Source organism: Aptenodytes forsteri, unplaced genomic scaffold (genome assembly GCF_000699145.1).
Source record: "Aptenodytes forsteri isolate BGI_AS27 unplaced genomic scaffold, ASM69914v1 Scaffold221, whole genome shotgun sequence".
In the NCBI taxonomy this organism is placed as follows: domain Eukaryota; kingdom Metazoa; phylum Chordata; class Aves; order Sphenisciformes; family Spheniscidae; genus Aptenodytes; species Aptenodytes forsteri.
Window position 1 is genome coordinate 1150030 of NW_008794411.1, and position 12674 is coordinate 1162703.

General features: G+C 45.3%; 1 protein-coding gene across 1 annotated transcript in view; it reads left to right on the forward strand.

The window, feature by feature from the left end:
* Positions 1–12674, forward strand: part of SLC4A4 (solute carrier family 4 member 4) — a 205418-nt gene that overhangs the window by 150572 nt on the left and 42172 nt on the right. Inside the window, exons 9-12 of the mRNA XM_009288809.2 lie at positions 4865–4952; positions 6310–6464; positions 6924–7037; positions 8461–8635. Coding sequence (XP_009287084.1) covers positions 4865–4952; positions 6310–6464; positions 6924–7037; positions 8461–8635 — 532 coding nt within the window. The remainder of the gene's footprint in view (positions 1–4864; positions 4953–6309; positions 6465–6923; positions 7038–8460; positions 8636–12674) is intronic.

Below are 12674 nucleotides of genomic sequence, written 5' to 3' on the forward strand. Positions count from 1 at the left end.
TTTTTTTTTTTTTTAATTATTATTTTATTTCAGTGGCAGGGGGACAGGACAGGACACGGGATGACCTTGTCTCCTGCACTGATGGTCAGCTTGCAAAGAGACCATGGTAAGGCTTGGTCCTGGGACAGTTCTCACCACGACCCTTACCTCATATGGGAACTTGATAGTCACAGACGTTACATATTTCTCGCAGGGTGTCCCAAATGGATGGCAAAATGTTAGTGCTGCACTGACTTTGGAGCCTGTCTGTGTTGTATTCACTCCCCACCTCCTAAGTGTGCTCTTCGCCATGTGATTTCATGGAGATTTCTAGCCAAATTTCTCAGAAGTGCAGCACGTAAAGCCTTGTTGCCTCCTTGGGTAACCTCGATTGAAGTTCTGCCCCGCAGCCTCCGGTGTCACCTCCCGCCAAGGTCCAGGAGGGTTGGTTCACTCGTGGCAGGTTGTTAGGTCCATAACCCTAGGTTACTGGGCTTGTACGCAGTATTGCTGTGGTGCTACCTAGATCTAGGTGCATTGGCTGGGTTTACAATGCGTTGGCCAGGGCTTGTTTGTCCAGTTCAAATTGGAATTGCTCATCTGTGAGAATGAATTTATTCTTACTGGGTTTGGTGCATAGTCTGTATGATTAAAAGGTGAATCGTACATAGTCGGTGGTCATCATCTGCTTAAGAAGGGTAAAGCATGCAAAAACGACAGGAGGAATAGTGCTTTAGGTAAAACAGAATAATAAATTACTGAGTTTCTGGCTCGTTATCAGCTTGGAAGCAAAGGATTTTGAGTGCTTTGACTGTGCTGTCACACAAAGTTCAAGACCAGGTATCCTGGGACTGAGGGCTGTCAGCCCTGTCTGTAAGCTGTTGCCCAGAGCATTCAGGAGAAACATTGACTTTTGTTACTACTTCAGAGAGACTTTGGGCTAAGTGATACGAGGTGAAACCTCACATTCCCTGCGCTGAAGCATCTTTAGCAGTGTTAAGTATCAGAAATGGACATTTGATAACTCAGCATGTGTTGTGTGCAGCAGAGAGGAATTCTGTGCTGCTTTCTTCTTAGCAGATGAAGAGGGAGGAGTACGTCACAACTCGAAGTGAGGGCTTTCTTAGGTGGAAGTATTCATAACTAAATGATATTAAATGCATGCAAACATAATCTAGTCCAAACCACTAAAATACATTAGTGTTTGTGTGTTTATAATATCTGGCCCTTTAAAAGGTCTTGTTCTACATGCTGAAGGCAACTCTGAGCTGAATCAGTCAGGACAAAGTATTTAGAAAGTGTCACAAACTGCTCATTTTCAAGAACATTTTAGTAAATGCGAGAGCATTCAGGTACTTCTGTTACGCACTGGAAGAGAGCCAGCTGATGTAATTACTTCAGAAGATGGTTATGAAAATGTCTCGTTCCCCTGGAGAATCAGGAGAATGCCGAGCAGCAACTTCGGAAGTTATGAAACTTTTTTTTTAAATTAATATATTTGGATAATTTGCATCCCAGAGTTTTAAAAGAGTTGGCTGAGGAACAGTTTGTCTTGAATGTTGTTTTACAATAACTCGTGAAACACAGGGAAAGTTCCAGGAGGTAGGAGGAGAGCAGAGGACATGACCTGGGCGTGTATGGCTTAGTCACCTCCGCGTGAACCTTAAGTAAAACACGTGAAAACCTCATGAAGAACTTGATTAAGAAATGGTACTGTTAGTAATGCCAATTAATACGTATTTATGGATCCTGTCCTACTAACTTGATGCCTTTTTTTAATAGGACTCCAGATTTTTTTTAAATAGAAAGTACTTGTTTGGATATACTATACTTTATAAGACATTTGACCTAGTACCTCATGATATTTTGATTTAGGAAGCTAAAATAATACTTATTACAATGCTTGTAAGGGGAAAAGTACTTCTGGTGAGGTGTCACACCTCTCAACCCTGTTGTGTTTCACATTTTATCAGCAGCTTTTGAGAAAAAGTATACTTAACAGTAAAGGTTGACGAATAACGAAGAGGGTGTCTCCATGGCCCAGAGCAATCCGGTCGTCTGTGCTTTAACTTGGCCCCATGTCAGCTTCTCCCTCTAGGGACAGCGCCGATGGAAGAGCTGTGCTCCGAGTACCGGTTTTCTCTGGGTGATGCTGTAGGTAAAGGGCTGGGGCCGTCCCTGGGTGTAGCGGATTATTCCATCGGTGCTGGAACTGCTGAAACCTGGTTTCCTAGAAGTATGTGCCATGTCCTTTCCCTCCACCATGGCAATAATCCCGGCTCTCCCCGTCATCCTGCCATGTTTCCTAAGACTTCCCGTGCTTGTCCACACCTGAAGTCCTGTCCCCTGACTCAGTGCTCCTAACTTCATTTTCTAAGGAAAGCAGGTTCACGTAAAGTTTCTGAGTAGCCACAGATTATTTCATCTATATATTTGCACTGCCAGCTCTTGGACGATTTCCCTGGGGAAGACACTGGTACATCAGAGAAGGTTCACAGAAGAGCTGTCAAAGTGACTGAAGAGAGGAGAAAAGCCTGAAATGGCTTAGCCTAACTGACAGATGGCTACGGGTGACTGGATCGATAGGGGAGGATATTTAAAGGAATTTAATTATCGAGGGTTCTTCAAGCTAGCTGTGAGAGACAATCGAAATTTATCACTGGAAGTTGAAGCTAACCCAAATTCACACTGGAAGTAATGCAAAAGGTTTTAGATGAGACAACCTTCCAAAGGTTATAGTGTGTTTATTTTCCATTACTGATTGAAAGGTACAGCTGTAATTGGAAAAAGGCTTAATTCAGGAAGCTTTAAAGTTGTTTTGAGCAGCTATTAGTGTTTCTGTTTGAAACACATGCTGATATGGAGTTTGCTGAAAATTGCCCCAATAATTCCCAATCTTTGCTAAATTAGGTGAAATGGAGAAGTTGGTCTCCTGCCACATGACTTCTTTTGTTGCTAATTGCAAGGATGAGTTGATGTGCGTGCGAGAGAGAGAGACTTTTATCTCAAGGTCACTAGTTAAGAGTCCAGCTCAGGCTGAACACTTGAAACGGCACCATCTGACCGGTATGATGGTCTCCATTGAAATCCCACAGGCCACCGAACGTTGGCCATTGTGCGAGACGATCAACAGAAGTAACAGGGCTTTCTCAACAAGCCAGTCCGCAAGGCGAAGAGGTGAGCATGAAGACAGATCTATTTTCATGCCATAGCCATGAACCAAATCTTTTTTTCTGGGACAGATCTGAACAGGGGATTTATAGGAGGTATGATGGACTCCATTGAAATCCCACAGGCCACCGAACGTTGGCCATTGTGCGAGACGATCAACAGAAGTAACAGGGCTTTCTCAACAAGCCAGTCCGCAAGGCGAAGAGGTGAGCATGAAGACAGATCTATTTTCATGCCATAGCCATGAACCAAATCTTTTTTTCTGGGACAGATCTGAACAGGGGATTTATAGGAAGCTTGTGTTTCTACAGCCAAGGCCGTAGATGCTGTGCGAGTAAGTAGCTGCCAGCCTGGCACCTGTCTACAGCAGGAAATCAACTTTAAAGTAAGAGTATTTCTACAGGAGGTAATGGCTTTTACCATTTCAGCATTGATACCTTGGCCTTGCATATGAAACTTAGTTTAGGAACTGGGAGTGTCTAGATAAGGCTTGGGGTCTTTCCTGAATTAAGTAGTATTTGAATGGTGGTATTTTTTTTTTATATATTGGTTTTTACATTTTTCATTCCGGGCCGGGAGGATCTAGGTACCTTTGAAGATCCAACCTTGAGGCCGTACTTAAAACTTTTTCTAATGAGTGTCAATTAAGAGGTTGGAAAACCCAGCCACCTTTCACCAGCGTTCCCATTATTCTGGCACAACTGCTAGACAATTTTATTGGCAGAAGCATCCGTTTTCCATGTCCCATCAGATGGGCTTACAGGTCTCTGGTGGTATGTATTTTATACTCGGAGCAGAAATTCAGGGCGTACAGGCTGGGCTTAATTATATATAGCTAAAGCCCTATTTTAGATTAATGGTTTCCCTTCGCATGTGGGTAGCTGCTCTGGGTGCTGAACCGTAGCAGAGATCTCAGCCCCAGCAGAGCATTAATAAGCACGCGGAGCGCTATCTGATAGCTCAGGGGAGCAACGTACTTTACAGTGAGCAATGTGGATGGTTAATAGCCTCTTACCTCTGTGCCTGCCGCTGTGCCGGCCCCGTTTGGTCCGTCCTGTGCACAGAGGGTGCTCAGGTGTGTCACTGCCCTCGGAGCTGTGCGGAGTGAGCAATCCTTAAATCTTCTTCCGTCCCCTCCTGGCTGTTTAGCAGCAGTTACATCACTGCTATTGTCACGTAAAAGGCACTGGAACAGGACTAGGGAAACGTTTAACGCAGATACCTTATACAAGGATTGAACAGCTACCAGGAGCCAGTAACATATGATCAAATAAATCGCCATGCAGGTGGATGGGCTTTCTGTGGTGCACAGGGCATGGATTCTCAACCGCTCTGCGCTGGAGCTGCATCCATCGTGCATAGCTGACTTCCAGGTACTGGGCACTGGAAGAATGTCCTTCCATGAAGTCTAGGTTGCTGGATGGTAGTGACTTCTGCGTAGGGCTGTGATAGCATTTGGCCATCGTGGTCTCAAGGCTGCTTTTAAGGCTTTTTGTGAGGAAAAACTCTGGGTAATGTCTTGCTTGTCTGAGTGAACATGATGGGCTGCAGGGTGTAACCTCTACTCCCAAGTTAGCTGGAGGCCACTGGCAGCCTCTGGATCTCTAACAAGGGCCACAGCTTTTTAAAGTTGAATTTCTGTCTAGGTATTGTATTAAGTAATAAGCGATCCATTTTGCTATCCTAAATGGGAACGATCTGTTTGGTTTGTCAGATTTCTCTTCATTTTACTGGGACCGAAGGGCAAAGCGAAGTCCTATCATGAGATCGGCCGAGCCATCGCCACTCTGATGTCGGATGAGGTAGGTGTCTTGACATCTCCTGTGTGAAATGGGTGCTCCCAGGTTCCACTTCATTAGCTAATAATGATGTCCTTTCCTCCAGCGTGGTCGACGGGAATGGGCATACACATAAAGCTGAAATATGCAAATGTCACCTCCTAATTCCATCTGTTTACATAATTATTTCATCTGGCTTCATGTTTTTATCAGAGCGTGACTATAGGAAGTTTTTGTCCATCGTGTGTATTTTCCTGCTAGCAATCACTCTTTCAAATAGTCTACGAACTAATCTTTGAATTAATCTTGTCGCGGTGTACGCCTTGTGTCGCATTCCACGACCGCAGTAGCCCGCAGCCACGCTCCAGGTAATTACCGCAGAAATGGTTACACCCAGGACATACTGTTGTGTGTTGCGCTGTATCCCAGAGCACTTTTTCATTCAGGCAGCGCTTACATATTATCCATGAGTAGCTAGCAATTACTCCCTAATCATACACCTCAATGAGATGACTGGGCTTTCAATATTCATTTACGGCTTCTTTCTTCCACTGTCCCTTGGGTTCTGTGCGTCTGGGGCTGATTTACATGATGTTTGTTTCTTGCTTTCTCCTTATGTTGTTTTGCTCTCGTACGGTTCCCTTAATTACTGCTCGCCCGGTCTCAGCTCTTCTGTTTTCTGTCATTCCGCTGCTTGGAGCAGTGGCCTAGTTTCCATAGCCCCAGAGTCCTCCTTCCTACCACTGACTGTTCTTATTAACTCTGTCACGTGTGCTGGTCCACCTTCGCTCCAAGTAGTCCAAAAGTTTTCTGTAAAATTCGGCATTAATGCTCTTTTTCCTCTCTCCTCTCATTTGCTCTTCATCAGTAATACTAGGCCTTTCAGTAAAACTAGTTTGTGCTGCTTGTTATTATTTTTGAGTAAATATTGTCATCGCTTCTATGTCACAGGGTTGAAAACTAACCTATTTTTTGATAGACTGAAGTAGGTAGGAGAAGAGGATCGACACTTTTTTGCGGCTTTGTAAAAATGTCTTCTCAAAGTATAATTGAAACTCCTTATTTATAGGAAAACACTTTTTTTGGATAAAAGAAATGGATAATTGCTTTAGTAACATTTTTAAAAAGGTTAGTAATGTATATTTTGCTAAAAATTAGAAAGAAGTCTGCAAGAAAAGAATCTCTATCATTAAATGACCAACCAAAGGAAGGGGCTTTCCTGAGGTTCACACACCCTTGTGCCAAGTGTCCTGATACTTTCTGAGAGGTTTTTGAGAATGAATAAGTTGGTTTTGTAGAATAAAACTCGGTAGCTGCCTCTGGAGTCTGGGCTACAGAAAATGCAAACCTCTTCTACACGGAGTCTCTCTTTTCCTTGCAGGTATTCCATGATATTGCCTATAAAGCCAAGGACCGGCAGGACCTGATCGCTGGCATCGATGAGTTTCTGGATGAAGTCATTGTGCTCCCCCCTGGGGAATGGGATCCAGCCATCAGGATAGAGCCCCCCAAGTCTCTTCCTTCTTCAGATAAAAGGTAATAGCAGGAGACGGGCAGGTTTAGCTCTGCGATGAAGGACAGTGTGCATCGGTTCTGAAAAGGTGATGGGAAGAGCCGGTGCGTTGGGAACATCAGGTTTACTGAGCAGCTGCAGAGAGACCTGCATCTATCTGTCTGTATTTAGAAAGCACTAGAGGTATTTTCAGGCCTTTCTCAATAGCTGGAGGGAGGATGTTCTCGCAATTCTGTACCCTTTAAGGTGATGTTGTAGGCATATAATAAGGTACATAGGGGTTATCCAGACTCTTTGGGGTTCTGCTTGGTCTTTCTAACACGCCATGTTCCACTCTGGCTGCCGGCAGGTCAGCCTTCTAGTCTCCTTTGGCTTCAGGAAAGGCTGTGTAACACTTGTTTGGAGGAACTGTGCGTGGATGATGTTTTGCGGAGCTGTCAGGCGATGCCGTGAGCCTCAGTTTGGCTTGCCTTCTTGCCTAGGAAAAACATGTACTCCGGTGGAGAAAATCTGCAGATGAATGGAGACACGCCTCATGATGGAGGACACGGGGGCGGGGGCCACGGGGACTGCGAAGAACTGCAACGAACTGGCAGGTCAGTAACGCGCGGCTCAGCGTGGTGCGCCTGGAGTGATCCGAGCAAGGTGGCAATGTTTCCCTTGAGGAACCGTTTCGCCCCTTCTGCTTTCCATCCCGACGTACTGTTTGCACAGGTTGAGCTGTGACCCCAAAACGTGCCCTGGGGTTTTTAGTGCCCAGCTTGAGACTGTCTGAGGGGTTCTGAACATCCAGCTTCAGCAAATTACGAAGCATCTTAAATGAGGCACTCAAAAATGAACGAAGGTCCAGGTAGGTGTTGGCTATTGAAAGTCTGTGAAGTTAGGCGAACTGTAAGGGATGTAAACGTGGCAGGTACAGCTACAGTTGCCATTCGGGTTGCTGGAAGTGGTTTAGCCAAAAGCAGAGACGTTCCCTTTTGCAGACATTCGTGTTGTAGTTGAATTGCGCAGGTGAAGGCTTTTATGGGACAGAAATACAGAAGATAACAGAGCCCGAGGCCTTACTCTCTGCTTTATTACTCTGCGTGTATGCCACGTAAAAGTGCACTAGAGCGGGAATGCAGTTCAGGTGGCCATAAAACAGTGTGCTCAGCATTTCAGGGTCAATACACAGGTTTTCGTGGTGGCATTGTGCCCTCTAAATTTTTTTAATTTCTAGTAGAATATCTAAATTCTAGGAGAAAAGTCTGAAAGTCTGAACGTACACATTGGTGTGTACAAGGCGGTCCATACAACCCGAGTCTGGGTCGGAAAGTAATGTGTGCCTATCTGCCGCGTACCTCTCTGCGTACAGAGTGTCTGAACAGGCCTGGCGTCGGTGGTGAACTGTGTACAAGGGAGCAAGAGGCACAACAGAAACATTTTTCATGCTGGCAGTGTCAGAGCCACATGGAGTTTATAAGAGAGAAATACTGTCTTGTCTGTGATTGTAAAGAAAGAATATGTCTGCAAGTGGAGCTCTTTTGTTCTCCAAGATGATTTCACTTACTTGCGTTTTTACTGCTAGTTCTTTTCTGCTTAACAGTTTGAAGCATTTTTCCATTTAGCGGATTGTTTGGCTCACCCAACCATTGTGTCTGCCATGTGGCGAAATGTAGTCAGGGATTTAAACTAGAGTTAATATATTTTATTGTATCAACCAGTATAGCTGGGAAAAAAAACAACAGACAAGCTTCCTGAACTGCAAACTTCAGCGGTCTGTTTCAGCAGAAGTAGGGCTTGCGTTGCTGAAGTTTGTCTCTTTCCAGCTGCATCACATGTTCAAGATATTATCTTTCTTTACAACATTATCTGAGTGATATCCCTGGACCGTCACAGCTGCAATAAGACTATTATGTAACGTGATGATCTCACTCCTTTCAGATAATACTTCATTTCTGGCAATGTTTCCGATTACTTATCTCGGTGACTTTCACTGTAAAACATTTTGCACGAGCCTTCTTTTGCTTGTCTTTTCAGATTCTGTGGTGGCTTAATCAAAGACTTAAAGAGGAAAGCACCGTTCTTCGCCAGCGACTTCTACGATGTTTTAAATATTCAAGCCCTTTCAGCCATTCTGTTCATCTACCTGGCCACAGTGACCAATGCTATCACTTTTGGAGGATTACTCGGTGACGCTACGGAAAACATGCAGGTTAGCAAGAGCTTTCAGAAGCGACAAATACGTTGCCTTTTGCTACCTACAGTCAGAGGGGTGTTTGGCCACCGACAAAGCTTGAATTCTGGGTACAACTAGTAGAGGTATCCTGTGTTTCCACTGAAAGCTGGCTTGCTTTCTCTGCTGTTGGACAGCTGTCCTTTGAAAAAATGTACAAGCGGTTACCTTAAATGGTGTCTGAAAGATGGCCAGGCAACAGAGAAGGTCCTTGCTCCTTCTATATAGCGAAATTCCGCTGATCTACTCTGTGTTTGTGTCTCGGTTGTATCGTTTCAGCCCAATTAAGTTTACTAAGTCTGATTCAGACTTTCCACGTCATCAGAGCATAGCACTGTATCCTCTGCGTGACTCTTACAATCCCTGGACTTCTGCCTCTCTAGTGAAAAGAAAATCCTAAGATTCATAGGAAAGCGAGTAAATCAGGAGATGTGACACAGGAGAAAAATGCAAGTTCTTCAGTAAGACGAATTTTGTCATAGTGGAAGATCAGATCCTAAGAACCATATTGCATATCCAGAGTCAGGCGGGTTCAGCAGTGAAGACAAAAGTAGGGGCTTCAAAGGATGGCTCAGTTTTAGATGAAGTCTAAAGGAAAGAGAACCTGTATTAACACTGCTGTAGGTCCTTCGTGTTTGACTGGAGCAGAATTATGCTCTAGCAGTACACTTTAATATTCCTTTGGCTTTTTGAAGAGGAAGAAAACATAGGAGGTTGTATTTAGATAGATTCAGTGCAGCCTGGGGCACCTGTCTGGAGCTCTGCACTTCCCTGTGGTAAATTACAGGCTCGAATAAGATTCAGTAGCTGGTGGAGTGCCAAACTTCCCTCTGCCCTGTACAAATACAATTTACCTCTTCCGAAACTCAGCTCCACAGCAGTCATGCAAACAAATGCATGATGCAAAACGTTGAAAAGAAATAATAGCAAATGGAAGTAGAGAATGGAAAGGCCTCCAGGATCCACCAGTGAGCATCCCTCTTCTGTCACTGAGTAGCAGAGCAAAGTCCGCCTGCTCTGCATCTGTACGAGGTACAGTCTTTAAAGTAGGGGGAGGAAGGGGAAAGGTTACCTGATTCCAAATTCAGTGCACATAATCACTTTATTGTGTCCAAAAGTCTTTTCTGTTACCTTTGTATCCCATGAACATTTATTATCAAGTAGCAAAATATTTTTCTGCCACTGAAATTGACAGTATCGTTTCTTAAAGCTCACCAAAAAAAAAAATTAATGGTTTTTTAAAAAAGAAGCACCTTCTATTTCAGGAAATTGGAAAATGTGTCATTCATCTTGACAAACAGTAAAACTGCTGCCCCATTAAGCAGTGACAGTCCCGTTGCTTGCACTTGGTCATATTGTTGGAGTAAGACACGTGCATTTGCTGTCTTTTGGTTTGGCTGCTGGATCACCAGCACCGGCTCTGCAAGGGGAGGAGGTCCCTACCTTTGGCCCCTGTCTCCAGCAGCGAAGGGGCCAGCAGAGACAGCCTCCCCAGAGGCCTTTTGCTGGCGTTGCCCGATTTCCTTGGCGGCGTGGCCGTGCACGGCCTCATTCATAGTTTGCAGCCGTTCTCTGCTGCTGCCCCTCTTTCCCTGGGAGACTTTCTGCTGCCAGGCTCCGCAGCGTACACCAGGGAGGGAGAGGGGTGATAAAAGAAGGGAGGCCTCCAGGAGAAGAGCTGATGATCCCTGTGCTCCTGGGGGACCCCTCTGCTCTCTTCCATCTGCCAGGGATTGATGCATAAATGTGTTTCATTTAATATCTCTCATGCTGGCGTGAGGTTATTCTTCCAAGAAGCTCACGAACCTTCTCGATGGGATTAACATCTGAGTGTGCAGCCTTCCCCTGATTTAAAATGGTATTCATTTGTTGAACGTGACAGTCTCATTTCGCCAAAGCATGTCTGAGACTGTGAGCTGCCTAGGAGGGGAGACACAACGGGGGGGGAAGATAGAAGGAAGAGAAGACACAGGTTGCCTTTAGTCCGTAGTTTTCTCTGCAGCAGGTAAAACCCAGTCTGAGTTTTCCTATTGCTTGGAGAAAAAAAAAGTCCCTAGAAAGACAAAAGCTGCAGGAACAGTCTGTTTTGAGCTCAGTGATTCATTCTCCATGTTGAAAAGGGAAACGGTTGATGCTCTGCAGTTAAGAATACCGCTGTGGTAACAGGGAAGCTCTGCAGCAAATAAAAACACAGCGTAGCCCTTAGTGACAAAAGCTCCAGGAAGCAGCAGAAGGAACCAACACACAAATCCTGTCGACTGCTTGTCCCTTGCTTCTCAGGGGTTTGTGCTCGGTGAGGAGGGAGTTGGGGGTGTAGCCAGAGAGGAGCGCTGACAGCAGGGCGGGGGGGGGTCTGTGGATGTGCCCTCCGGCCACCTACTCCCCGTAGCCATTTTGCCATTAAACTTAATTCACAGAAGTGGAGCAGAGTGCAGGAAAATCATCACTGAGTTGCCAGAAAAAACAAATCTCTCCAGTCAGTTCATAACATAGCCAAGGCTCAATGCAGGAAAACATCGTCTATTATTTTCTAATTTGTGCACTTCAACACTTACTTGCTTCTCATGTACAACAACCAGTTGAATTTACTGGTTTTTATTTATGTACTGATTTAAAATGGAAGTACCAGCGGTTTTTCTGAACGGTTCACGGGTGGATCAGAGGTTAAGAGAGTTTGGGCACAACTGGCTTTTCTTTTGCCATCTCCTTTCAACAAACCTTTATTCACCATCCTTGTTTGAAAAGGCATTACGTCTCTTGGCTGCTGCGGGAGCCTGGAAAGGGTTTTGACTGCAGGTTTTCAACAGAAGAGCAAAATTGCGCATTCTTCATGCTCAAATGCCCCTGTATCATCAGAGCTGGAGTGAAGCGTCCCAAGGCACCCAGTTCGAGTTGTTCCTCCAGGGAGCTGCTCGGTGGGATCGGAGTCCAGGTTCATGTCAAGTGTTGCTCAAACCATTGCGCATTCCTGCAGTGGGGAAGTTTGGAAGCATGGTTTTCTGTAAGACATCTCAGAGCATGAGCTGCACTGAATCTTTATACTCTGAAACGCGAGGGAAGGTTACGCCAGCTTCTACAGCTGAGGAGCAGCACCTAGAAGTTTTCCCCAAGACATTTTGTCCTCATAGAGAAGAGTATTTTGGGGGCTACCACATCACAGTTCGTGCTGCTTGTTTCTTGTAAACAATTATGTGGCTGCTGCTGGGTCAGGCACTAAAAATCACCCGTCCTGCACTGCCTGCCCCAGAGAGCCTGACACGGCCAACATTTCTTTAAAAGCTCACTTCAGAGTTTTATGTTTCTGAGAAAAGACACTATTCTTAGCTACGGACACGTGGAAGAATGCAGGGAAAAGAGATTCCAGATGCGCTGGCCACGAGGGCCCTCTCCATGAGTAATGCGGGAGGAGCGAAGGGGATCAGCTGTGCGAATGCCGTTCCTTGCCCTGAGAGCAATTGTCTCATCCTCACAAGTCCCCCAAAGGCAGCAAGCAAAGGCTCGTAGGCTCCCGTCCGTGTCCCCTGTAAAAACCTGCGCAGCCCTCGTATGAAGGCTGCAGGGCGTCACAGCAAGCAGATCTCCCTTGCACTGGTCCCTGCAAGGGCTGGGGCTGTTAGTGATGGGCATCGCCAGTAGCACTTAGGAATGGAAAGGACCAAGGATGTCACCTCCTGCCAAGGCGAGGTTGTTTCTGTCCGCTCTACAGCAGCTTGTCTAGATGGACGGGTGACTGAACGTGTGTCAGGAACAGGCGGCTCTTAACCCTTCCTTACCTTTTGCTTCTCTGCACAGCTGTCATGCTCTGCTTTAATTACCCAGCAATAACAGTGCTTGACCACTGTCATTCTGAGATCACGTTTGTGGCCAGAAAAATAGTTTATGATTGCTTTAGAGAAAGTTCTGCTAGTAATTTAGTAGATAAAAAAAAATCTTCTGCTCTACATAGTAACATAGCGGTTTGACATATGATAGTATGAATATACTTTCCTCAGTGTAAACAGTAACTTGGTCCTTCCAA